Source organism: Colius striatus, chromosome 1 (genome assembly GCF_028858725.1).
Source record: "Colius striatus isolate bColStr4 chromosome 1, bColStr4.1.hap1, whole genome shotgun sequence".
Taxonomy (NCBI): domain Eukaryota; kingdom Metazoa; phylum Chordata; class Aves; order Coliiformes; family Coliidae; genus Colius; species Colius striatus.
The window spans coordinates 113830509-113855001 of record NC_084759.1 but is presented as its reverse complement, the minus strand read 5'-3'; the positions used below and the strand labels follow the sequence as shown (position 1 = coordinate 113855001).

At 37.9% G+C, this 24493-nt stretch overlaps 1 protein-coding gene across 1 annotated transcript in view; it reads right to left on the bottom strand.

Moving 5' to 3' along the window:
• Positions 1-8405: 8405 nt before the first annotated feature.
• The window catches only part of GUCA1C (guanylate cyclase activator 1C), a 37371-nt gene continuing 21283 nt past the window's right edge, over positions 8406-24493 (bottom strand). The window contains exons 2-4 of the mRNA XM_010203596.2: positions 16338-16487; positions 13493-13580; positions 8406-10500 (exon numbers count right to left, since the gene is read on the bottom strand). Coding sequence (XP_010201898.2) covers positions 10370-10500; positions 13493-13580; positions 16338-16487 — 369 coding nt within the window. The 3' untranslated portion in view covers positions 8406-10369. The remainder of the gene's footprint in view (positions 10501-13492; positions 13581-16337; positions 16488-24493) is intronic.

Here is a 24493-nt window from a genome sequence, read left to right as displayed (position 1 = left end):
AGGGCATGAACAGCCCCTGCACACACCTGGGAGCCCTCAGACATGCTGCTGTATTCTCAAGAGCAGTTATCTGGCTAAATCAGAATTACGTGGCGTGTACTCTCATGTGTTGTAAAACTGACTTCTACTTAAAATAAGGTGTGCTGGGCATCCTTTTCTGTTGCAGACGGAAAAGAATTCATGGCTACAAACAATGTCAATAGGCAGTATAGCTTTGCATTGGTGCATGAAGTTTTGAATTTCTGACATTCTTCTTCTTGCCCCTCATCCTTCAGTTGCCTTCTGTGGGATCTTGTCAAGATATTTGATACATGAAGAAGACTTTAAAATGAGGATAGAGTCTGTATGAAGTTGGCTGAAGGACTGAGTTGCAGAAAAAAAAAAGGATCAAAGTGGATGAATTGACAACAATTACTCTAGCAGAAAATAAGAAATGGTGATGTATTGGTGGGAGTAGCTTTAGTGGAGATGGATACAAATAGGAACAAGGCCAAGCCTCAAAAAACTTACTTGAACCATCAACAGGTGCACATAATAGTGATGCAACAGGAAGATTAACACAATTCCGCTCCCCAATTTCTGTGTGAAGAAAATAGTTATGAGAGTGCAAAGCACAGGGTTCTGCAGAGCTGTTGTGTCCTGACACACTTTGCCAATGTCCACTTGTCTGATCTGGTGTCTAAGACTGATGGATTTGTAGTAGATTACCCCTAGCTCCAGCTGTACACCTGCTGCACAAGGCAGGACACTGCTTGCTGATGACATCTATACTGTTAATATCCTTGTGTAGCGGTTTAGCCCTGACTGAGTGCCAGATGCCCACCAAGTGATTCTATCACTCCTCCTCCTAAACTGGACAGGGGAGAGAAAAATATAATGAGAGGCTCGTGAGTTGAGATAAGAACAGAGAGATCACTCAGCAACTGGTGTCATGGGGAAAACATACTCAGCTTAGGGAGAAATGGTTTGATTTATTAGTGAACAATCAAAACAGAGCAGGGAAGATGAGAAATAAAACTCAATCTTAAAACATCTCCCCCTACTCCTCCTTCTTCCTGGGGAGAAATTGTAGGGGGATGGGAGGGTTACAGTCAGTTCATTACAGGTGGACTTTGCCTCTGCTGCTTCTCAGGGGGTGGCCTCCTCACACTTCCCACTACTACAGCGTGGGGTCCCTCCCATGAGAGATAGTCCTCCACCAACTTCTCCAATGTGAGTCCCACCCACAGGCTACAGTTCATCACGAACTGCTTCAGCATGGATCCTTCTTAAGGAGTGTAGCTCCTCACACCCTGCCCCAGTGTGGGTCATCCACCAGGAGAACAGTCCTTCAGGTACTGACTGCTCCAGCCTGAGTCCCTCACAGGATCCCAAGTCGTGATAGCAAACCTGCTCTGGTGTGGACTCTTCTCTCCCCACAGACTCCCAGCTCCTGCCAGAAACTTACTCCAGGGTGAGCTTCCCACAGAGTCACAGCCCCCCTTCAGGCATCCACCCACTCCAGTGTGGGGTCCTCCACGGGCTGCGAGTGGGTCTCTGCTCCCCGGTGGCCTCCGTGGACTGCAGGGACACAGCTGCCTCACCATGGGCTGCACCACAGGTCACAGGGGAGTCTTTCATTCAGGGCCTGGGCACCTTTTCTCCCTCCTTCTCCACGGACCTTGGTGTCTGTGGACATATTTTCACATTCTCACTGGCTGTTGCTGCTGCAATTTAGCAACTGCCCAGCAACTTCTCAAATCCGTTATTCACAGAGGAGTTACCTCCATCACTAACTGGCCAGGCCTTGGGCAGCTGCAGGATCCATCTTAGAATTGATTGGCAATGACCCTATCAGCTACAGGGAAAGCTTCTGGCAAATCTTTGTTTAAAGAAGCCACCCCTGTAGCCCCCTGCTACCAAAACCTGGCACAGACAAAACCTACTACACCTGGTCCTTCACACATCATGCAGCACCCCTAGCTGCCTGTGTTCATCACATGGCTCAGCTGTATGCGTGTTCATCATCCTGCTTTGACAAGCTGAACGCTGAGCTACCTGTCACTTAACCCAATGTTTAGTGTCACACATCACCATGCTCAGTTAAACTTTTTGGCACAATACACCCAAATAATTTAGAAAGAAGAAAATATTGGTTTTGTGTTTTTTTCTACCTTACTGTTATGATGCATGAGGTTAACATTTGGTTAGACATTTCTCTGCATCTAGAGAAGGTCTGGTAAAGCAGACACAGAGCTGGAGTATCCTACTGTGAGCTGGAGGATAAGATTGTCTCAACAAGGGGATGGATGCTAAGAGGGAGCACAGTAGCTACTAGTCAAGGGGTTTTAATTCTTGCTTACAAGTTTTAAAGGTAATACAATACATAGATTAGCAGCATATGGGAAAACAAAAGCTGATCAGGAATCATTTGCAGATAGATATTAGGATTACATTTAGAGTAGAAACTAGAGCTGGATTTATATAGCTTACTTTATCCGATCACCATACTACTACAGAGGTTACAGTGAAACTGACTCTCAAGAAAGCCTCCTTTAAGAAACATTTGTGTCTATTCTGACCTCTATATACCTCTTCTGTCCTCTACCTTAGATCTCTATATCTTAAGATCAGTGATAGGCATTTCCCTTTAATCCTAGGAACAGCTTCTTTGGTACCACAGAAACACATGGAGATAGATCTGAATCCAAAAACTAAGCTCATAAACTCTACAAACACTAACTAACACCATCTGTGACAATTTTTACTGCAAATAACCACAACATGTGAAATGTTTCTCTTTGTCTGAGAAGTAGAGCCTTGTCATAGGAATAATGTCACAAGGCTCCTTGCACCATGGCTATCATTTCCAGATGTCTCTGTTTTAGACATGTAGGAAAAGATGCTTTATTATATCTCTCTAGTAAACATAAAGGTTCATCTTCTCAGTGTGCCTTGAATGTCAATGCAAAGCAGAAATGAAAGGAATCAAAACAACCAGCAGGAGTAGCACATCTGTGAGTAAACAGTTTTCTCCAGCACAAAGCTACTCCCCAAGTGCCAGAAAGCCATTTTTATCTGTCCTCTCGTACTTTTTCTGGGGATCTGACTCTCCATTGAGCTTCTAGTAGTACTTTGGACAGGTAGAAAAAAAGCAGAAAGAATTTGTAAGGGGGAAAAAAGCTCCTCTCAGCCACAAGCAGACCAAAACAGTAGGAACAGAAAAAAAGACATGGACAAACAACCCATTGTATCCAGTTCACATGTGATTTTTTTGCTTATCATATAAAGTATTATTTCCTGCCAGCAGCAGACCATCTTGCTACAAACATACTTTACCATTGCCACTCTCAGGAGAAACTGCACAACTAGAAGGATTTTGTTCCAAGGATTTATCTTCCACCTGAAACAATTATATACTTTATTTTTTAAACCATTTCCCCCTAACTTTTGTACCTGCAGGACACTATTTTGTGTCCTCTCTCACTTTGGGCTGTCTTAAGTCACTGATGGGCATTTCTCTTTAGTCCTAGGAACAGCTTCTTGCCTATTGTGGCACATGTGGCTTCTCTTCAGGGAGCTGGCAGCACTTGGCACTTTTCTAGACAGGAGGCAGAGAAGGTGACAGCAGAACACATCCTGTATCTGAATGGGGGCAAATGTGCTTTCTGCAACAATCATACCCACTAGGAAGTATCAAATTAAGATTTATAATTGTGTTCTCCAGAGGCCTTTACTAACCCTGGCAGACAGAACAGTTAATTTTTGAAGCTTCCCCTTTTGCCGAGCAACACTAAGCCTTTTTTTTCCTTGTTTATGCATATCAGCTTGTTTAGATGGTAGATCTGATGTGTCGACTTACAAGAGCTTCTTCTTTCTACTGACTAAGGGAAGTCAGCTTGCGTGCTTGGGAATCTCACCAGCCTAGATAGTCAGGGAAAAAAAAATAAAATAAAGACTGGTAATTAAAAAGCTTGGATTTTTTTTTTTTTTTTTTGATGTGGATTTGTTTTCCCTGGGCATTTTGAAGTTATAGGGAAGAGCCCAAACTTTCTTCGAAAACAGCAAAAGTATTTTGCTTGAAGGTACTTCTGGTCATAAGTTATAGCTTGTGTTTTGCACATTGTTTGATGTTCAATCTTTATGGAATGTTATTAGAAGTCATTGCATTACTTAGCAGATGACTAAGTTGTGATCTTTGCCAGAAGTTGATTGCTAGGTGCCACTGCCATTAGAGGCTGAGCTGTTGAACAGGATGTCAAAGGAAAGATTGACCTAATTAAAAGAAAGCAAGGGAATAAAGGTCCTCTTCTGATATAAGTACCTTTCATAAAATAAAGGAACAGTGAAAGAACAATAAAAGCCTGTTTTATTGCAAATGTTCAACTCTTCCTCTAAGTGTTAGCAGCTCTTTAAGAGTGAGTTGTATTTTAAATCTGAGGGGATTTGAAATCCTCCAGGATAGTAGCAGTTTGTCAAATATTTGAAATTTAAACAAAATGAGAAGGAAAAGTGCAAACTCTTCCCATGTTCTCCAGAACCATTAAAGCTATGTGCCAGAGGTACGCTGCCAGTGTGAAAAACCCACATAATTTTTATTGCTTTGGGGACAGGGATCAAGGAACATGTGAACAGATGCTGAGAATGAAAAGTTGTGCCTGAAGCCTCATGGGAGTTTAATTTCTTTTGATACACTCAAAACTATGTCAGCCCTTCCCATGAATATTTCATTGTTTTTTAAAAGGAAAAAAAATGATTGTGGTGCTAGTACATTACCTTTTTTTAAAGTGTTTTCAAAATATTTTTTTTTCCTAGCACCTATCTGCAGTAGTTCACAGAAATACTGTGCTGCATAAAAGGTTAATAAGATTCTGCAAAAAATCAAGAATTTGATACATTTTTAGCCATCAGTGTGAAGAAATTCTGTTCCGATTTGCAGTCAATAATCTTACTGACATACACGTGACTACAAACGGTCCATAAATGCACATACATTTGTCATCCTGAGTGTGCTTCTGGTTTTCCAGGAAAGGTAGAGTTTGAAAGTTAGAGTTTAAAAGATCTGTAATTTCTATGTATATTAAAAAGACCAGATCACTCATGGGATAGAAGAATGGAATACCAACCAATTTCTCTTTAGATCAGTTGCTCAGGCTCAGTTGTGACAAACAGGGCTTGAATACCATTGCCATTCTGAGGGTGTTTAGAGGCCTGTGAGGGGAGAAATTACTGTTTCCTAAATAAACAGCTTTCCACAGCATGCCGACACACCTGTTGGTACTTTGCTAACTTGGACAGTTAATGAAAATAATTTAGAGAGGAACAATGAGAGGTACATTTGTTTTGCTGGGCTGTTGAACATCCCCTGCAAGGAGACAGAAGACTTCTTGAGTGGTTAATTCCATTGTTATTTGAGAAATCAGGTGCAATTGTACCTCAGGCAGAAAAAAATCAGCTGGTGTGAATTGTCATTGCTTCAGATTCCTTAATTGTAGCATTACTAATCTGATTGCTACACAATCTCAGAAGGCAGTTTTGGTTTGTATCTTTGTACAGGAGATAAAAATATACAGGATAGTGTGTATGACCTCTTTTAGGTGCTTCAGCAATGCACTGTTAAAGAAGGTTTGCAATTCCATTAGGGCAGCAATGAAAGCCAGATATCAAACAGTGACTCAGGTGAAATACTTTCCATTTAAGGTTTCATTGAGCACTTGTAGAAGCAACTGAGTTGTAAAGTATCATCTGTGGCACAGAATTGTCAAGGTGAAGATGGTTCTTCATACCCTTATTCTCTCCTTTTTGTCTTTTCCATACTTTGATATTTGTACTTTCCTCTAGAGCACGTCCCATAGGGCCAGGGGTTGTCATACCATGATGTCCCTTTTATGGGGCCTGAACTCCTCTTCCTCCTCTCGTTCTACACATTTCTTCCCCTACTTCTTTTCCCCTATGGTCTTTTTGAGTGTTCTGTGACTCCCTCCCTCTACCCTCCCAGTCTCTCCGGTATTATGCACAGGATGTAGGTTAGTCTACTTTTTTTTTTTTTTTGGTAAACTGGGCAGATTTAAATCAGACAAGTTCAGGCCTTTCTAAAAGCAGCCGGACATTCAAACCAGAGCCAGGAGTATATGACGATTTATCCACTGAAAAGCTAGTATTTCATTACAGTGATGTTTGTAAGCACAGTAACAACTGTATAGCAAGCTGTATTAAATTCTCTTACAGTTCTACTGCAGAGGTGGTGAAAATAAAAATTAAGTAGTGATACAGGAGAGCTTTTAGAAGTACTATCTTTGGCAGTTAGGTTACCTTTGATGGCTGAACCTTCTCTCACATTGCTGCCATAAAGCAAAAATCAGTGCAGGTTTAAACATAAGAAATCACTTTTCAGGTTGATCTATCTTCATTCAAAGCCATTCTGTGTCTCCGTTGGGCTATAAAAGTAAAGTATTCCCTGCCTGCTACATGTGCCATCTCAGCAGTGGCACCTTTCCTAATCTTTAGGTCAGAAAAAGTTGTCAGGTCAATAAAAGTGGGGAATAAAAAAAGGGTTCATCGTAGCCTGGTTACTAATGTAGAAACACCAGTGTGAACAGTTCAGGCAGGGACTGGAGAAAAGAGCCTGTTCCCATCAGACACAGGTTAAATTTGTTATTTCAGGCAGAGCTTTACAACCTATAGTCAGCTAGATTTTTCCATGTCATATACATAAACTGTTTGCTGCCTTGGCTTTCTAATAACTTTCTCATAAGTGTAGGTCAAAAAGTATAGTGTAAAGCTACATAAGTTTCCTATTTTGGAGTTATTCTATCATATTTAGCAGAAATTTTTAAAAATATGCTCAAAAAACCCTCCCCGATATCTTCAGCAATTCTGTAACCATGCAAGACTTGTAGAAATCTTTCAGTGTGGAAAATCTTAATCCAATATCAAGTAAATGGACACATACCCCTGCACACCAGAAACCGAAGCTTTCTCTATTTAGTTGAATATTTAGCTGTTATGGTCTATATGGTATAGCTAATCATACATATGGTCAAAAATTAAATGCAACTATGAGATCTTTCCATGCCACAGCAGGTTAACCTCCCACTTTGTCAGAGATGCATAGCTATAGCATAAGGTTTAATGATGCCTATTATTGCTTAAGCAATTTCATATCTACAAGAAAAGGCAATTTACTTGTGGTTTTGAATTTCCAGATTCTTGGAAGAAAAAGTACCTACTTGGTTTTCTAGCATATTAAGCTACTAGAAAAGAAAAGGAGGTATTTTTAGGACAATTTAAAAAAAAAAAAAAGCAGACTGTCACACTGATTACCTTCAGCTATTTAGATGCAATAAAAGGAACATAAAGCCATTTTTGACAGTAAAAGAGCTTATATTAGAATGGAAGCTACAAGTTACCCCATTGATTGCCAGAACTCTCCCAGCTGCATAGAGTGAATTTGAAACCTGTGATTCTTTGCAAGGTATGGTGGCAAAATAATTAGCTATTCTCAGTACACATCTGTCTTAATTAAAACTTACCCCACTGTGATGATGATATAGGCAACCCTGCTTCTCCAGACACTCACAACTGGCATCTGCATCAATCTTGTTGATAAAGACATTTCTTGAGAGCATGTGTTGTAACATTTTTTCTCTCCCAGGCAGGGCTTTGAAGCAATAGCATTCCTGTGGGCTCTGGCAGCCCCCAGGATTAGGGGTTTATCACTGCCTCTTAGCCACTTAAGTATTTGCTAAGGTGTGTATGTAACATGAGCTAATACTGGGCTTTCTTTTTGCTTTTTTGTTGTCTATTAAACTACCAATAAACATTTTGGCAATTAGGTCAGCTTACAATATTCCTTCACCATTACAAAGCAGCTCCACCACAATGAGATGTGGTTTCAGAAGATTTTGAGGTGTCACACTTGACATGTACCACTTGATTTCACTAAGACACCTGATGAGTGTCTGACAAATTTATAAGAATGATATCAATAGAAAATTGTGGCCAGAATGGATTTCTCTCAAGCTGTTGTGAATCAAATTGCGCTTAAGTAGTTAAAAGAATATTCTGTTAATCAATTTATTTAAAAACACCTAGACAGAATCTTATGAATAGCCCCAAACACATGTGGAGTTACTGTAGGTAAATATTTTTGAATTGATGTGCTAGAGTGTTTACATCAGACAGCAAAGATACTTGCTTCTTAATTACATAAGTTTCTGGTAAATGATCCTAGATTGAAGTTTAGAAAATGAGCATGTCAGCTACTCCTGTAAAATTTAGTTTAACAAAAAAAAAAAGGAGCCTAGGAATTTCCTTGCATGCATCATTTTAAAAAACAACACAACACTCCTCCTGAATTGGTAATTCGCTTCATATAATTAGAGTTACACAGAAAAAATAGACAAATTTAAATGGAAATACTCTCTTTAAAATCCCTTTATAAAAAAAGTCTGTGTTCATAGTAGTCAGATTCCAAAGTGTAGTTTTATTCATTTAAAAGCAAAAATCCAAAACACAGCTGTTTCCCTATACCTAAATTGCTTAGACTGGACTATTTTATTTTAAATATTTTCAAGTAAATTCTGAAGGACACCACCTTCATAGGATCTAAATCCAAAAGTATTAGATTAAGAAATGGGAGTTTTTGAAGTCTGGGTGTGAGAAAACTGATACTGACAATGACATATTAATGTGTCAATAATGAATACGTACAAGAACTTAAAATTCAAACCACCAGCAATCTTGTACATCATTCTTTTTTTTTTTTGGAAAGGTATAAAAGATTCAAATGTCAGAACTGTAATGTCAGAACTGTTTATAATGTCAAGTGATGCATGTTGCATACTCTTAGTATATTCCATTGATCAAACCAGAACCTGGGAAAATAAGTACAGATGATGTAGCACATTTCATGTGCAAATGGACATGGATTTGAACTGAATTTGGAAGAAAAACATTTTATTGTTTCATTCAACCTGTATGGATCCATGCACAAATTATTTTACATAAAGCTGATGCTTCTAGCCATAACTAATATGAGTGTGATGCCTGCAGGGCACTGTCAGCCAAGTAGAACTTATTCTTCTGATATAATGCAGTAATTTCATAAAACTTGTTGCAGACTTGAAGGATAATCAATTCCAACAGAACCAAGAGAACTATAATTTTCTCTTTGCAGACGGTTCTTGCAGTCCATTTCAGTTCATAGAATTAATCATGTTATTTCATAAAGCCATACTGAGTTGTTTTTAGGCTGGTTTCTTAAGAAAATGAGGCATATGTGATCATGTCATCTGGGAATGTCTCCCCTGCACTCCTATCAGCTACCAGTTTCAGAGACAATCACAACCCAGTTTGAAAGAAGGTAGAAATCTCAAAGAGACTAAGTTGTTAAAAGCTTTCACCCATGTATCTGAGCAGGGCAAAGATACCTATATTAGTACTCCCTGTCAGGGAAATACAAGAAGATTTCAACTGTTAAACAGTCTTTTTGGCAGAACCTAACAGTCCCATCAACAGGAACTAGTCACCACACCTCTTACCTTTTGTCTCATGCAGCTGTGGCAAAAACCCCAGTGAAAAGGAAATGTTTTCAAAAAGGAGTACATATAAGTCAAAGGACAAAAATCTCTGGGAAAACAGAGTCCTTACAAAATGATGTGGTTTTAGCTATTCTTTGAACATCTAATTTTACTCTGCAAAGATAACAAAAATTAATTCCAGTGCTTTTGTAGAAGGTTAATTTGAAAGAAATGTATCTGAACCCTGCCAAAAACATCAAACCATCACATTATTTTAATTTACAGATGTAATAAAATGAAGAGTGTTAGACAGCTTGTTAAGGAGGATGCACATCTCAAGGATATTGAGCTGACTCGGGTGTTTACCAGAGAACCTATTCCAATGCTGAGTACCGATAGAGCAAATGTTAACTTAATACAAACCAGGCTTTGTTCTTAATTGATCTGGATGGAACCCAGTCCTACCTAGAAGTTTATATCCACAGTTTAGATAGTAGGTTAAAGAGCCTGTGTGTAAAAGAAGTAGTGTAGTAATTCCGTGTCTTTTAGAAAGGTTGTATTTTGTGATTTTTTTCATTATTTTACTGATTACTCTGAATAGCGTTCATAGAGATCAAATAAGTTATTTGTACTGCATCAAATAGCTTCTGTTATATATGGGCAAAGGTTTGTGTTCTGTGGCTGCCACAGTCATTAGTGAGGAAAAGAATAAAGAAAAGGAGAGATATCAAGTCAAGAGTGAAAATTGTTACTCCTGGAGAAAGCTGTTCAATATTGCCTGGGCAGGCTTTGACGAGATCAAGCTCTCTGTAACAAATGTTATCTTCCTCGAGGTGATGACACAGATGCCGTGTCTGTCACTGGATCCTTCAGATGCTGTGTCTCCTGCCATTCTGTATGACTTTGAGTACGTTGGAAAGGTCAAAACTTTTTGTAATCAATTCCATTAGGTCCTCATCTCTCTCCACACCACTGATGAATTCTTCTAAAGTCAGTTCCCCTAAAAGGAAGTCAGATATTCCTTAGGAATTGAGAAAATCAGTGAGCTCTCTCAGCACAACACAAGGCCATTACTGACAGATTGAATGCTTCAGAAAGGTTCCTGTTCTCAGTTCTCTGCTGATAGGCAAATGCAAGCAGAATACTTTCTATTTTTTTCCCAATTTGCATAAAATCCTAGAATTTAGATTTGCTTTTTATTTTTTTTCCTGTTAAAAGAAATCAAACACCTTTCACAAAAGTCTAAGACAACTATGACTACTTAGCATGTATGGTGATAGAAACATGTGAAAAAAGATGCTAATGAAGCCAGTATCAAGGCTGAATTAAGATGTATGTAAGATAACTGGAATTTATTTTATAGCTGGCTTTAACAGAGATTAGGGCATGATTTTCTGAGGATTACCAGGCATACTCCGTGTCTTGACTACTAGGATTATTTAGAACCACAATAAGATGTATAGAAAAAAGTGTTTGGTTAGGTAACGGTCATTTGGAGTGGGATTTTTTTTTGGTCTCATGTTGAAATCAGGTAATATCTTGGAAGTTGCAGGACAACTATAAATTCTCTTTTATTGAGGATCAGGAATATTATTTAGAGTTTTTCCTCATTTTCTGTTCTCTTCCCTGTCAACAAAGACAAAGGCCAGTCTTAGGCATGTGTCTACTTGCATGGTACACAATGCATACAGTTCTCCAGTTAGAAGTTATTCCAGTGACAGTTTTTCTCTGAGAAGGGAAACAGAGCTTGGTTTGATACGAAGAGCTTGAATAATTTATCTGAGAACAGTTAAAAGTTTCTTGTAAAAATCACTGCAATAAATGATTTCTCCCTGAAATAAGAAATGACGAGAGGCCAGGCAAAGAGGAAGATGGATGACTTAGAGCCCCAAGATGCAGGGGAGCAGCAATTCAAGTCACTTGTACTTCTGATAAATGCTGAGCTAGATGGCTTTTGGCTGCTTTTGGATTTAAGTACTCCCCAGAGGGGTTATTTTCTGTTTTGGTTTTTGTTCATGGCAATCCCTGGAAAAAGGAAAATGATCAGCATTTCAAAATCTTAAAGCCACTTTCTACCCATGGGCAGTGAAAGCTGCTTCATCTTTAGTCATCTGAGCCCTCACTGCATGGGTAAGCAGGCTTGTATACGTACCTTTAAAGTGGGAAGACTTTGTTTGACAGAAGTCTTGGCTCTTAGCCTTCAGTGAGAGGGGCCTCTCCAGGGGCTGGCACAAAGCATCCTAAGGTTGTTCACACCTCCTCTTTCAGTCCCACTGCTCTTATAGAATCATCCCAGGAGCAGAGACAGAACAAGACATCTCTAAACATTTGCCTGCCTCCTCTGGCTTTGACACCCATCCATTTCCTCAGATATCTCTGCCTATCCCAGGCACTGCTCTTACTTCCCATCTCCTTCCCTCTGTATTGCCTTTGACTGAGGTCTTTGTGTGGATGGGGTTTCTGGACTTGTTAGTTGGACACGCTGCATCATTTTACTGCTTATGCAGGTCAACTGGTCTTGAGTTCCCTTCTTTTAATCCCACGCTGTGTCTTTCAAAGTAGCAGTACCAGAGTGCAAGCATACAAAACCCACTGCAGTTACCAGTGACATGTGGTTACACTGGCATGTTCACACTCACTGCAACCATGATGGGTGTCAGGTTTTCTCGAGCTGATGAAAAATTGCAAAGCCATCAGGGGATTTGTTGTAAGAATTGGTCCCTACAACCTTGGCATTATTTCTTGTATTGTGGTGTGAGAAAGGACACTGCAATTCATTTGTCTATAAGAAGCTAGAAGGAAGTAGCATATTTTTAAACTAAACTTGGCAAAATTTATGCCATTCCTTAGGTGGAGCTAGTCCTACTGCTTTGCAGCTATTTTAAAATATCTAACAATGGAAAGCACTTTGAAATGGGAGTATTACAAAGATAATTCTGATTAGTTCATGTTCTGGCATTTCCATGCTAAAGATACAAAAGTTATTTTTTCAGCTGATGATATAGCTCAGATACAATTATTACTTGAGTAAACATACGGTCAAAGTAGAGGCCAAAGAATAAATAATCATAGGATTTGGGTTAGATTCTAGAGTATGTGTACATGTTGTTTGGTGTCCTTTGGTAATTTGCCTTCACCCAAAAGGTGGGTCAAGCAGGTGGGGAAAAAAATTCTTTACAAGTTATTCTCACACATCACAAGAACACTGTTTATTCTTTGATTATATATTGCAAACAGGTTTTTTAGGAAGTGACCTTAATACACCAAAGAAGACCAGAACAATGAGCAAAGAGAAAGGTGAAAATTCCTGCCTGGGACCTAATTTTGCTCTGTAATGTTTTCCTGATATTTCTAATTTGCCAGTGATTGCAGTAACTGATGTAAGGAGGATCTTTATTATTAGAAGTATGAGGGAAGAAATTCACATATGACAGGTTTTCTATTAGAAATAACTCAGAAACAGTGAATTAAAGTTTTTCTTTCCAAGTGCAAGTACAACTGGTTTAATCTAGCTATCTTGAGAAAAAAAAAAAGCAGTAGCATGTGTCTTAGCATGTGTTAACAATCAGCCTTCAAGAGACATCCAATATACTGTCCAATCTTTAGAACATTTTAGAGCATGTGCAACCATACATCTTAATTGGTTTTCTTACTTGTTTTAGATACATTAAGCCAAAACAAATATACTAAAAAATCTCCTCAATCATGCTTTCTTTTTGCTGTGAAACCAGAGTCCTGGCATTTTAGATGAACAATGCAAGAGCTCCATGTTTTAGCCCCTGCTGCATGTGATGCCTATGTCAGATCAGCTGAGTCAGTTGATTTACACATCACTGTAAAGTGGAAGTAAAATGAATAAAGAAGAGTAGATTTAGGCTTTCAATTTGACCAAAATAGTCAGTTCTTCAGTAGTGTATTAAAATCTCCTTTTGATCCCATAATTCCTTATGGGGCAAAATACCTGTGAATGCCAAGAAAATCTAGATTCTTACCATCATTGTTCACATCTATCTTCTGAAATATCATGTTTGTGAACTCCTCAGCAGTCATACTGGTGTAGCCGTTAATAGCCTGGATAGCCTGAAGGCAGAAATGCAGAAAGTTCTTTCAGAATTTTTTTCCCATCAAGTCCTGAAAACAGTATGCTGGCAGCTGCAATAATTTCGATGCAGCTCTTTAGTTCACCAACCCTTTCAAAAAATCGCTAAATAAATAGCTATTTCAAGTAAATCTTCAGTAATGAGGATTGGAAATTTAATTAACATAACACAGCCTGAAGATTACAGACTAATTTACATATCTGTGAAGGTCTTCTGAAACCATTTGGCACCTCTGCTCTGCAATACACTTTGAGATTCCACAGCAACATTTTTATCTTGCCCTAGAGAGTTCTGTGTCTTTGGAGAATGTCCTATGGTCTGTGTGATTTAAATACAGTACTATTTTTCACAGCTGAAAGCACAAGAGGAGAAAGACTAAGTAATTTTTCTATTAAGATGTGTTTAACTTAGTAATGGCAAATAAAGTCAGATCAGTAGTCCTGCAAGTTGGCAGAATTTGCTTGTCCTACAAAGAAATTAAAAAAACCCAGAAGTCTCCCCTCTACTTTTTTTTTTTTTTGGTGGAAAAAGAACTGTACTTGGAGTAAAGGTATAAATTAATATTTTTGAAAACTATGTCCCATTCACTGAGATGGTGATTTTTACATTATCATGATCATTCGGGTTAAGAAAATAGGACCCTATTTGTTAATAGCCAGTTGTTCAGAAGTGAAAAGCATATGTTTACAGAGTTGGATTAAAGCTCAATTTCCCAATTAGTAAGTAACTGGGAAAATACATGCATATCTATTTGTAAATACACATACAAAGATGTTCTATTATGGGCATACTATAGAATTTATTTTTTTATACTTGAATTATCTTGAGATGAACTGTGTTGTGTAAGATATTTCACCATATGTGCCAATTATTTCTTTCAGTACTCCTGATATTAAACTAGGATTCATATTTTAATAAAATTTTAAGTTAAACTTATTTGGCACTGATGTGGAATTCTTGACCAACATTACTTTTTTCTTACTTTGCGCAAACAGGTTCCAAAAGGCAGCAAGAATTTTAGGAAAATAGGTATATAAACTTATTTTTATTACTAGTTCATTCGGTGGGTTTTTTTTGTCTGATCCTGATGCTGTCTTCAGAGGAAGATTGCACCTTTGTCACAGTTAAATTTCTGTACTGCTAAGAGTAAAGCAGTGGTTCCTGAAGTCCTTGAATTGCTGACTACCACAGAATCACCTTAAATACTAAAATAAAATAACTAGACATTAGAAGGCACTGAAAGGGTCCATGGTTATCTGGAAGGAATTTTGACAGTGGATAATAATCTGCTGATCCAAAGTTTGCATAGCTGTAAGGGTAGATGATGTTTTAAGAGGACTTCTGTGATTTATATTAATGTCTACATATATCTTTTTGGACAAGCTCTTCTTTATTGATGCTTAGTATAAGCAAGGCCCTTAATTGCTGTGAGCCTGTATTTTAATTTTTGTTTAGATCCCACCAATTTTTATCTAGCTTGGGTCAAATGACTTAGGCAGGTTTAAGTTAAAGTTCTTGTACACCAAAAGAGAAGAAAACATGCAGAGGTTTAAACTGATTTCAAAACCAAGTAAGCTGAAAAAGAAGTCTTCTTTACATTTTAAGGACTTTAATTCTCTTTTTGGATAAAGCTCAACAAAATAAAAAACAGTCACCTCATTGCCTCTGAGTGAAAAATGTTGGAGAACATCTACAAAAGAAGGAGGTGATTAGTCTTAAACAAGGAGAAATCTGGGAGATGTAGCTTCTCCTTCTACCTTTAAGAGATGCTCTTTAGAAGGTGATGCATCAAGTTTATTTATTTGACCCCATGGCTCTGGCTGGCTCCAGTTTGCTTCAATTTGGGCAACAGCTCTTGAAAGTCTCTGACAGTGACTCACCATCAGTAACCATCAGTAATGTAGAATACAGAAAAACTAAATTCCCTGTTTATTATGATATTAAATCCCTACTTAGATTTTATGCTCCCTGTTGCAGAATCTTGATCTGTTATGAGTGCTATACATTTAGGGAGCAGTTTTAAGTCATATTTACAAGGAACCCTGTAATACCTTTTGGATGAAAACAGCTACTGAAGTGCAAAATATTTTTTCACTGCAGCAAGTTGAAAAACACAGAAGTCATTTTAAAGAAAGAATGACAGTACTTTGGTTTTATGGCTTTGAAATGGACCCATTTCTGGCATAACTTTCTGTAGTATTTGTATCTGCATGTCTCTGCATGATTTACTGATAACATTAAATTTCCCCAATTTAATTTTAAAGTAGGTGTAATGGCATTTGCAATAAAAGCCTTTAAAAAAATTAAAATATTGGAATATTTTCATGACATCTATATTATTTCTCGCATCAAGTTCAATTTGAGAAGCCAGTTTTCCACAACACACTGGCACAAACACTTGTAACCATCTCTTTTATTCCTTATACTGGTTTCAGTTCCAGGCTGCCTTATAGTATAGTTTATCACAATAATGTCTCTACTATTAATACAGTTTTTCACTTTCAGTAAAGCATTATATCTGTAGAATTACGATTTGAAGTAAAATACTTTTTAGAAATGTTTACTTCAATAAGCAAGAAGCTAATGACAGGAGTGTTACTAGCTGGAACAGTTCTGGTTTTGCAGCTACAAAACATTAGGTAAAGTACAGGCAATCGATTTACAATGTATGATGAACCACTGTTTTGGGGCAATGCACTGTGTCAAATGCCCTTGCTATTGGTCAGAACTTGCTTACCGTGAATATGCTTAATAGTTCTTTTTTGTCAATACATCCGTTTCCATCAGCATCGTATAGCTTAAAATACCATTTCAATTTTTGGTCAATCTTCCCTCGTATAACCAAATTTATTGCAGCTATGAACTCCAAGAAGTCTATAAATCCATCCTAAAAGAGAGGAAGAAAAAAAAAAAACAAAAACCATTTAACAACATTGGTTTTCTGTTCAGTCTGTCAATTTCACAGAAACAAATATTCAAATTCATTGTAATACGTGCTGATTTATAAAGCACCTTAACACAGAAATCCCCTGTGGTGTTTAAAAACATGAGCTCAACTAGAATCATAGAATGGTAGGGGTTGGAAGGACCTTTAGAGTCCAACCTCCCACAGAATCACAGAATATTAAGGGTTGGAAATGACCTTGAAAGTTCATCTAGTTCAACCTGCCTGCCTCACATTGCAGCCCACATCACAACCCTAAATCCCTGGTCATTCACACTGCCTATTTGTTGACTCATCCCCAAACTGGAGAAGCAAGCTGGCTTTCCAGGAAGGAGTATTAGTATAGATAGTTTTGTTCTCCCATGAAAACTAGAGGCAGTGGAGGTGGGGGCTAAATCCATTCTGAGGAATTGTTATTGACATTTCTTAAGGAGATGAGATGTCTACAGCAAAGTTGTTGATATTCATATGAGTACTACAAAACTATGGATGATTTCCAGTGCAACAGAACTGCTCCAGGTGTTTTTCATCTGAGAAATCACTTAGTAGGTGTTTTACATGATAACCAATAACCTGACATTGACTCCAGATACTGTGGTTTATCCATATAAACATCAAGTCTTTCTGACTAATACATTTTACATGGGTTATAAAGCCTTCAAGTCATAAACTGTTTTCTATGTAGTGAAGACTGGGGGATAGTCACAGGGAAAGAGCATTTCAGATCAATTCCATATTTTCTGCTTCCTTCTCTGAAGCTACTGATGGAAACTTGTCAAGGACAGGCCTCCATGGTCAGATGGTCTAAGCTTCTCTGACAATTCCTCTGTTTCTGTAAAAGTGTGGTGACGATGGAAGAAACAGTTGCTGAATTTGGAGAGTACTTGCTCCAACTGTTTCTCATGTACATATAAAAAGAATTAACAGCTGGTAAATTTAATCTTGTGTTCTTTACATTGGTCAGAATCCAATCACTTGGAAAACCTTGGAAAGGCTGTCATCAGTTTCAGTTGGCCTGTGATGGAATGAATATCTAGTAGGTTTAGCAAGTTACTTATTTTTATTGTCGTATATCAACGCACATCTTGGCAGTTGAGGTTTTGCAATCAGCAGGCATTAATCTATTCTCAAGACCGTATTAGACTAATAGAAAATAAGTCTTGTAAAAGTGCGGTGCCATACTTGCCATACTTGTTGTGCTTGTGTTGATTGTAGCACCTAAGGGGCAAATCCAGTGTTTTAAACACACTGAATTTAATGTACATGCAGAAAAGGTACATGCATAATTTGTGTAGACTGATCATTGCTTTACAGACTCAATACAGGTTCTGCTGTGGTTGCTGGAGTTATTCTTATTGCAATCACAGCTGCAGCGAAGGCAAAGACATCATTCAACAACTGTTTGAGATTAAATGAAATTCGTCAGTAACTGCATGTAGCTTTCAAACAAGATTAGGCCTAGTATTGAAAGCAGATGTTTTACCAAAAAAATGACATATCATGTACCACAAACTGTATCCTTCTTCTTGTCACACCAGCTAGAAGTTAAATTTTGCAAGTATTAATTCAAGATGCATCTCATCAAATATTTTATTGGAGGGCAAAGTTTGTTTTGCTGATTACGTTTCCATCATCTGATTTGATAAATCTATTAAAACCACGGTCGGACGCATTTCACATTGCTGCTTTGTTATTGCATTTCACAGTCTTTATTGAAAATACAGATCCATTTTAGACTTGCTGGACATCCTTGACCAGATTAATTTTCTTCTTTCTCCCTTACATTTCACTTTGGATTTTGGAAAATGGTATTTTGTTTGCCTTTTTCCTACATCTTGGTGTCACTGTTGTTACTCTGACAAAATACCAGAAGTTTGGACAACATAATAATCAGCTTTATGTGTTTGGGTATATAATTCAGACCTGGTGGATTGTTTGGCCTCTCCCAGACAGGAAGGGTCTGAAGACCAAAGTAAAAAAACTTCTACCTCTGAAAAACACTTGAGAGAAATTGTAGATGCCAGGAAAACCCCAGCCAAATTCTGTAGACATGGAAAGACCACCTATGACATTAACCTCAGCAGCTAGTGCACCAGGAATAGAAATACTGAGAACGCAGACCTTTCTCTGCGTGAAGTGAAACCAGAAGCATTGCACAAAAGCATTGATGAGAAATGTACTGGTGTTCCTTTCTACATTTTTTCATTTTTCTACTAGTTTTTCTGTTTCCACAAAAAACGTACATAGTAGGTAGAAAGGGAAACATTTATGTGATGCAGAAGACTATGGTGATCTTTACATATATACAAAGCTTTCTCAGGTAAAGAGAAACACTACGCTTTTTACAGTTACGACAGATGATCCACAACAACAGTGGCATCCAAGAGCTTCAGAATATTACATTAAATGACAAAAAAAATCATAACAGTAACCTATGAAGATAATCCTGTGGTTCTGTGAGTACAACATATAACATAATAAATGTGTTATGATGTTATTAAAAGAATACTACCATGCTGATTTACCCATCTGCTGCTCTATAACCATTCACAATAAAAGTATCTAGACAGGTTCTTATGTGTCTCCAGGCTCTGTAAAACTTCAGTCTGTACGGCCATGCACAGTAAAGTATCTGTTGGTTGTTAGGAAGTCAGTAATTGAAAAGCAAAGGCCTACCATAAAAATAATAAAATAACTGAAAATAAAACTCCAGCAATGTAGGAAGCAGAGAGCAATCTTCAGTGGTGGAAGATATAGATAATTTACTTCTGAGGCTTTGCTCTGTTATTCCAAAGGGCAAATTTCTACTGTTTTTATTAAGTGCAGTTAACACTGATGAAGCCTGCTTATTTGGCAGCTTAGAATACTGGACAGATTTGGATGCCACTTGTACTTCCTGTTTGTGAAGGTTTACTTTCCATGTTTATATGGCTCTGTCCCCGCCTTCTTCAGCTCCAGCACATTACAGTGGGATAACATGGATGTCTGGAAGGATGGTGAAGTGTTCCCCTCCCTGTCTGACTGAGCAGAGCCAGTGGGGTAAGCTCACAGTGTACTCCCTCTGGTTATGAGTCTGAGGAGAAAAAAAGAGTTCGGAACTTCTTTTAAGTGCCCCAAAGTCTTCTGGACTTTCTGATTAGCATGGTGGATTTTATAAAAATATATAAGTTTTTTTGTTAGTCTCTTGATAGCTCAACCAGATGAACTAGAAGCTTAAGGACACATTATATCTGTGCATGTGTTTGTGCCCTTTGATTCTGTGTTTTTGTAACTTGTTTTGATTTCACTGGTAAGTGGTTTTTATAAGCAGCTTGGAACAGTTTGATGCACAAAACAGAGACAAAAAAAGGCTTCAGAACTGGAAGGAGAATTTGCTAGTCATATAAAATTGGTCCTTACAGCCCTGAAGGCACCACCACCACTACCTCTGCCCTGGGCCTAGGCCCCATTTCAGTTGTTCATTAGCTACTGGATCTCCTGAAGAAAAAGCAACTTAATTTATCTTTTTATGATGTATTTTTGTTTCAGAATGTCAGCCTATGTGTGGTTGCTGGAGGCTGCTCCCTTTTGTTTGGTGAGGATGGGGACGTGTGTCCTGCGAGTACAAAGCTGGGCAATGAGGGACCATAGCATTACACAACAGCAGTTAATACCCCTGGTCTGGAGCTGAAGGAGGGCATTATCCTTCAGTACCCAGAATAACATTGCTAATCTTCACAGGTCCTTAAAAAACTCTCACAGCTTCCTACTGTTTAAACACAGATTAAAAATAATTGACTTGTCAGCTATGAATACACATCAAATTTTAAATAACACAGTAATTCAAGGTTGGGCCAGAATGATCTGAACGTGGCATTTTGGCTGCCTACCTCTTACGCAGTAATCATTTCCTAGCAGTGCTGATGCAGTTCTGGAATAGCCAACCATTTCCCACCACATACCGTTCTTATGGAGGTGGAAATGGACAAAACCCTGCAAAACCCTGTGGTGAGTGAACCCATCGCCTTACTTGGAGCACTGAAGACTCTACCATGAGTCTATACACAACAAACAGTCTCTTTTTTTCAATGTTTGTTCCTGAAAAATCTCTAAACTCAACCTGGAGAGTAGCTCAGCAGGGTTTTTCAGGTTTAATAAGTGTGCAAATATAGACAGTCTAGCAACCTAGGGCTTAGGACATTAAGCTACCTTCCCTCCCCATCCCTTGTCTTTCAGAGTACTACTTAAACCTTGTAAGGCAGAGGGAGGAGGCACAGGTCAAAGAGCAGATTACAACAGCTCAGAATAACTGTGAAGTTTATAGCTAATCTTATGTACTTTTCTCTTTCTCTCTAAACCCCATTTCAAATATAGTGCTGCTTTCTCCACTCTGAGAAACCTGAAGGAAAGTTTGTTTTGCTCCATTTCCTCTTCCCCCATTTCCTTGCTTTCTTTTTGCTCGTGAAGGCCTTCAGACATTCCTCAGAGGTTACATAGGCATTATTGAAGAAATACAGAGTTATTCATGACTATTATTTTGACACATCCCAAAGGTCTCATATTGGAGTTTGAGCGCTCAAAAGAGCTCCAGATCTCCTACATGCTATGGTCACAATCACCAGTTTCCTAAGTAAACAAAGCTGGCATTTTGTCAGGGTGGGGCAGACTCTTGTCAAGGAAAGGCTATTAGATAAGGATGAAGGATGAATCAGAGAATTAGGAGCTGCAGATCATTAAGTGGTTTTGTGACAGCTGCATATGTCTTGTTATGTAAAGAGATGAAGCTATATTGATCATACTGTTACACAAGGTTCTGCTTTGCCCATGCAAAGAGAACTTGGGAGGTTTGGGGATTTAGAAAATTCCAGGATATTTGTGCTAGAGGAGCTGGAAGTGCAGAGCCAGCTGTCTGTCTCTCAGGCTTGTAGGCTACCCTGGTAAAATCCAAAATGTTAAGATGACAATTTTATTTCTTTAAAAATTAACAACTCTACCCTAACTCCTTGCCATCACTCATGATTTTCTTCCAAGATTACTGGAGAAGCAGGGAGACACGGAGATCACCAAGGCATGACCCTGAATTCTGTGCTTAGCCTGCAGCATAGCACAGTATTGCACAGGAGAGCTATACTAAAGGAAAGCATACGCTAAAAGACCTAGCCCCGTGCCATCAAATCCTGGATGGCATGGTTCAGCTTTCTGCACCCCTAATTTTGAGAATCTGCCCCTGCTTTTAGGACCATCTTTCCCAACTTAAAACAGTAGACAAGAGATAGAATGCTAGAAACACAGCCATGACCACATAATACATTTTCAGCAAATTTCTTGCTGACAATTTAAGGAACTTTTTCTAGTTTGACAAACCCAAGAATGAAGCAGGACAAACCTCCAGGAAAAGCATTTTGAAGACATACATGTTTTCTAGTGGCAAAGATGCTATGTTTGACAGATTGTCTTGTGTGCTCCTAGATAATGTTTTTAGGAATTAATGTCTCAAGGGATGTATGCAAGATGACTCCTAAAAGTTAAACACATCTGTTGTCATGCTCTAAACCACTTGGTGTTATCAGATAAAGGACCTAGCTGAGGGAAAAAGGGAATACTCTTTACCTTCTTTACCTAGTAGATGTTTTTCATTTCCATAAAAAAATGGAAAATTATAGGTCACGTTCTGTCACAAAAAAAGCAGTTCCCAATATATTGCCATTACATGAGCATGACCAAGTTAGTTAAAACAGATAATCCAACTTCTGCAGCATTTTTTTTCTGCAATTACTGTTTCCAAAGTATGGTTCATTTACACTGTCACCACCAAGTGTATGAATCGTGTTTCAAAGCAACGCTTAAGTGATAAAGGGGAAAAAGAAGAAAATGTACACCTGGAGTAGCCTCTAACTGCTCTATTAATAATTAATAAGGAAACATATTTATAAAAAGAGAGTTGAACTTCTAAAAAATACTTCTAATTTCTTTAACTACAAGAAACAGATTCCTGAAGTGTTTATCATTGAAATTACTTTCCCATTTACCTACATTGTAATTTAACAAGCAGTATTTAGAAGTAGTTATGATTAGTTGTACAAAGTTAATCTTCATTGTCTATTCATATAATGTGACAAAATTAAAATGTTAGCTGGCAATGTTAGTAATATGCTGCAAGTGCTTTTTAAGCTCGGTGAAATGTGGAGAGTATATGCCATTTGCTTACATGTAAATGAAATTTTCAAAGAAACCCTGCACATGTTGTTAGAAAAGTGCAATTGCTTCAGTTTGATGTGTAATTTTGGTCACTGAGTAACTGCAGAGATAAAAACTCTGAACCTTTGGTTTTAAAAACAGTCAAGAAATGTAGGAACCCAGGTAACAAAACTCAATGAGTGATTGGGTAGATGATGAAGATTATTTTTTAACAAAATTGAAATTAATCATTCTTTCCTATTTCTTTCTTCTATACTGACTCTCATTGAACTTTGCCACATTTGTTTCTGCAGGACATTCAGTAAAAATGTATGTGATACTAATTTAATCCATGTTAAGAAAAAAACAAGGAAAAAATGTCAAGCCAAAGGATTACTTGACCAAACCTCAAAGTGCTTGATTTTCATTGTCAGTACATTTTGCCATCATTTTTCTGTACTTTTTGCAGTGATTATTTTTCTCTGGGTTTCTTGTGCAGTGTAGTTGGCATTGCAGCTTCATGCAAGACCTATAGTCTGGGCAGTCTTCATCTGTGGATCTCAGGTGCTGGATTCTAGTGTGAAAGGAGACTCTTGACTGCCAAACTGTTGATGAATGCAATACATCTAGTCTTGCATTACACACAGACCGTGTCTCTGATATGAACATACTCTACAGTGTGATGGACATACTACCCAAGTTTAGGAAAACTTTGCTGCAAACGCAATGAGCCTGGATATCTTGTCTGCAGATAGCAAGGAAGAATCTATTCAATGAAGTGGGGACTGAAATTATCACTCCCCCATTGTATAGCTTAAGCCAGTCCAGCTAAACATCAAGACTGCAATGCAAGGAAAATTCAACTGGAATATTAATAGTACTTGCCACCACGGATATTTTGAAAATTTGTTTTTAAATAGAAGATTTTGTGGACATTCAGGTTACCTATTTTGAAATGCAAATAAAAGAAACTGAATTCTGCATTGCTGTAATAGAAATCTGAAACAGACGTCACTTTAACATCTCATGTAAAAAGAATCAGTCCTCCACACTTGATGACACTATGCCACTACTGAGGAATTACCTCTGGTCTAAAACTTTTAGATTGTAACTTGTACCATCAAATCATATAGTCAAGAATTCAACTGTACTGACATTAAGCAAGTGATGATTTTAATGATAATGTAGGCTTTTAGCTGTTAATGACACATTATTATAGCATAAGTTAGTACTACCAAGGCAGTAAGTCCTGTGCCAAACCACTAGAAAACAAAATTAAGATTGTGAAATTGCACCATTAATTGTGGCAAGTCCTTATGAAGTAACAGATTCCTTTCTTGAATCAATATGTAAAATTAGATGTAAAAAAAATCTAGAGGTAGTTAAGAAGTAGAACAAAGACATTCTTTATGGTAGTCTATGAATAAATAGTGTTTGACACAACCACGTGAAATATGCATAGAACATAGTTTCTATTCTGTGGAATTTTCCATAAAAGTACAGTACCTTTCAATGGCATGTAAGCATGCTGACAAACATGATATAATTACACTGCCTTGAACAGATCAGAGCATAATTTAACACCCTCCTTATTTACAGTAATTAGGCTAAGGTTACTTTATATTTAAGATAATTTTACACAACATTACTCCAGACTAAAGAGAAGCAAATGTCTTGGCTTTGTTGTTTTTATTGCTTTTGTTGGATAGTGTTTGGGACATTGTTGCGAAAAAGATTTTTACATGTACTTGTCAGCTTCAAAATGTCCAAATTTTGGGAAGTGAGAGCTGTAG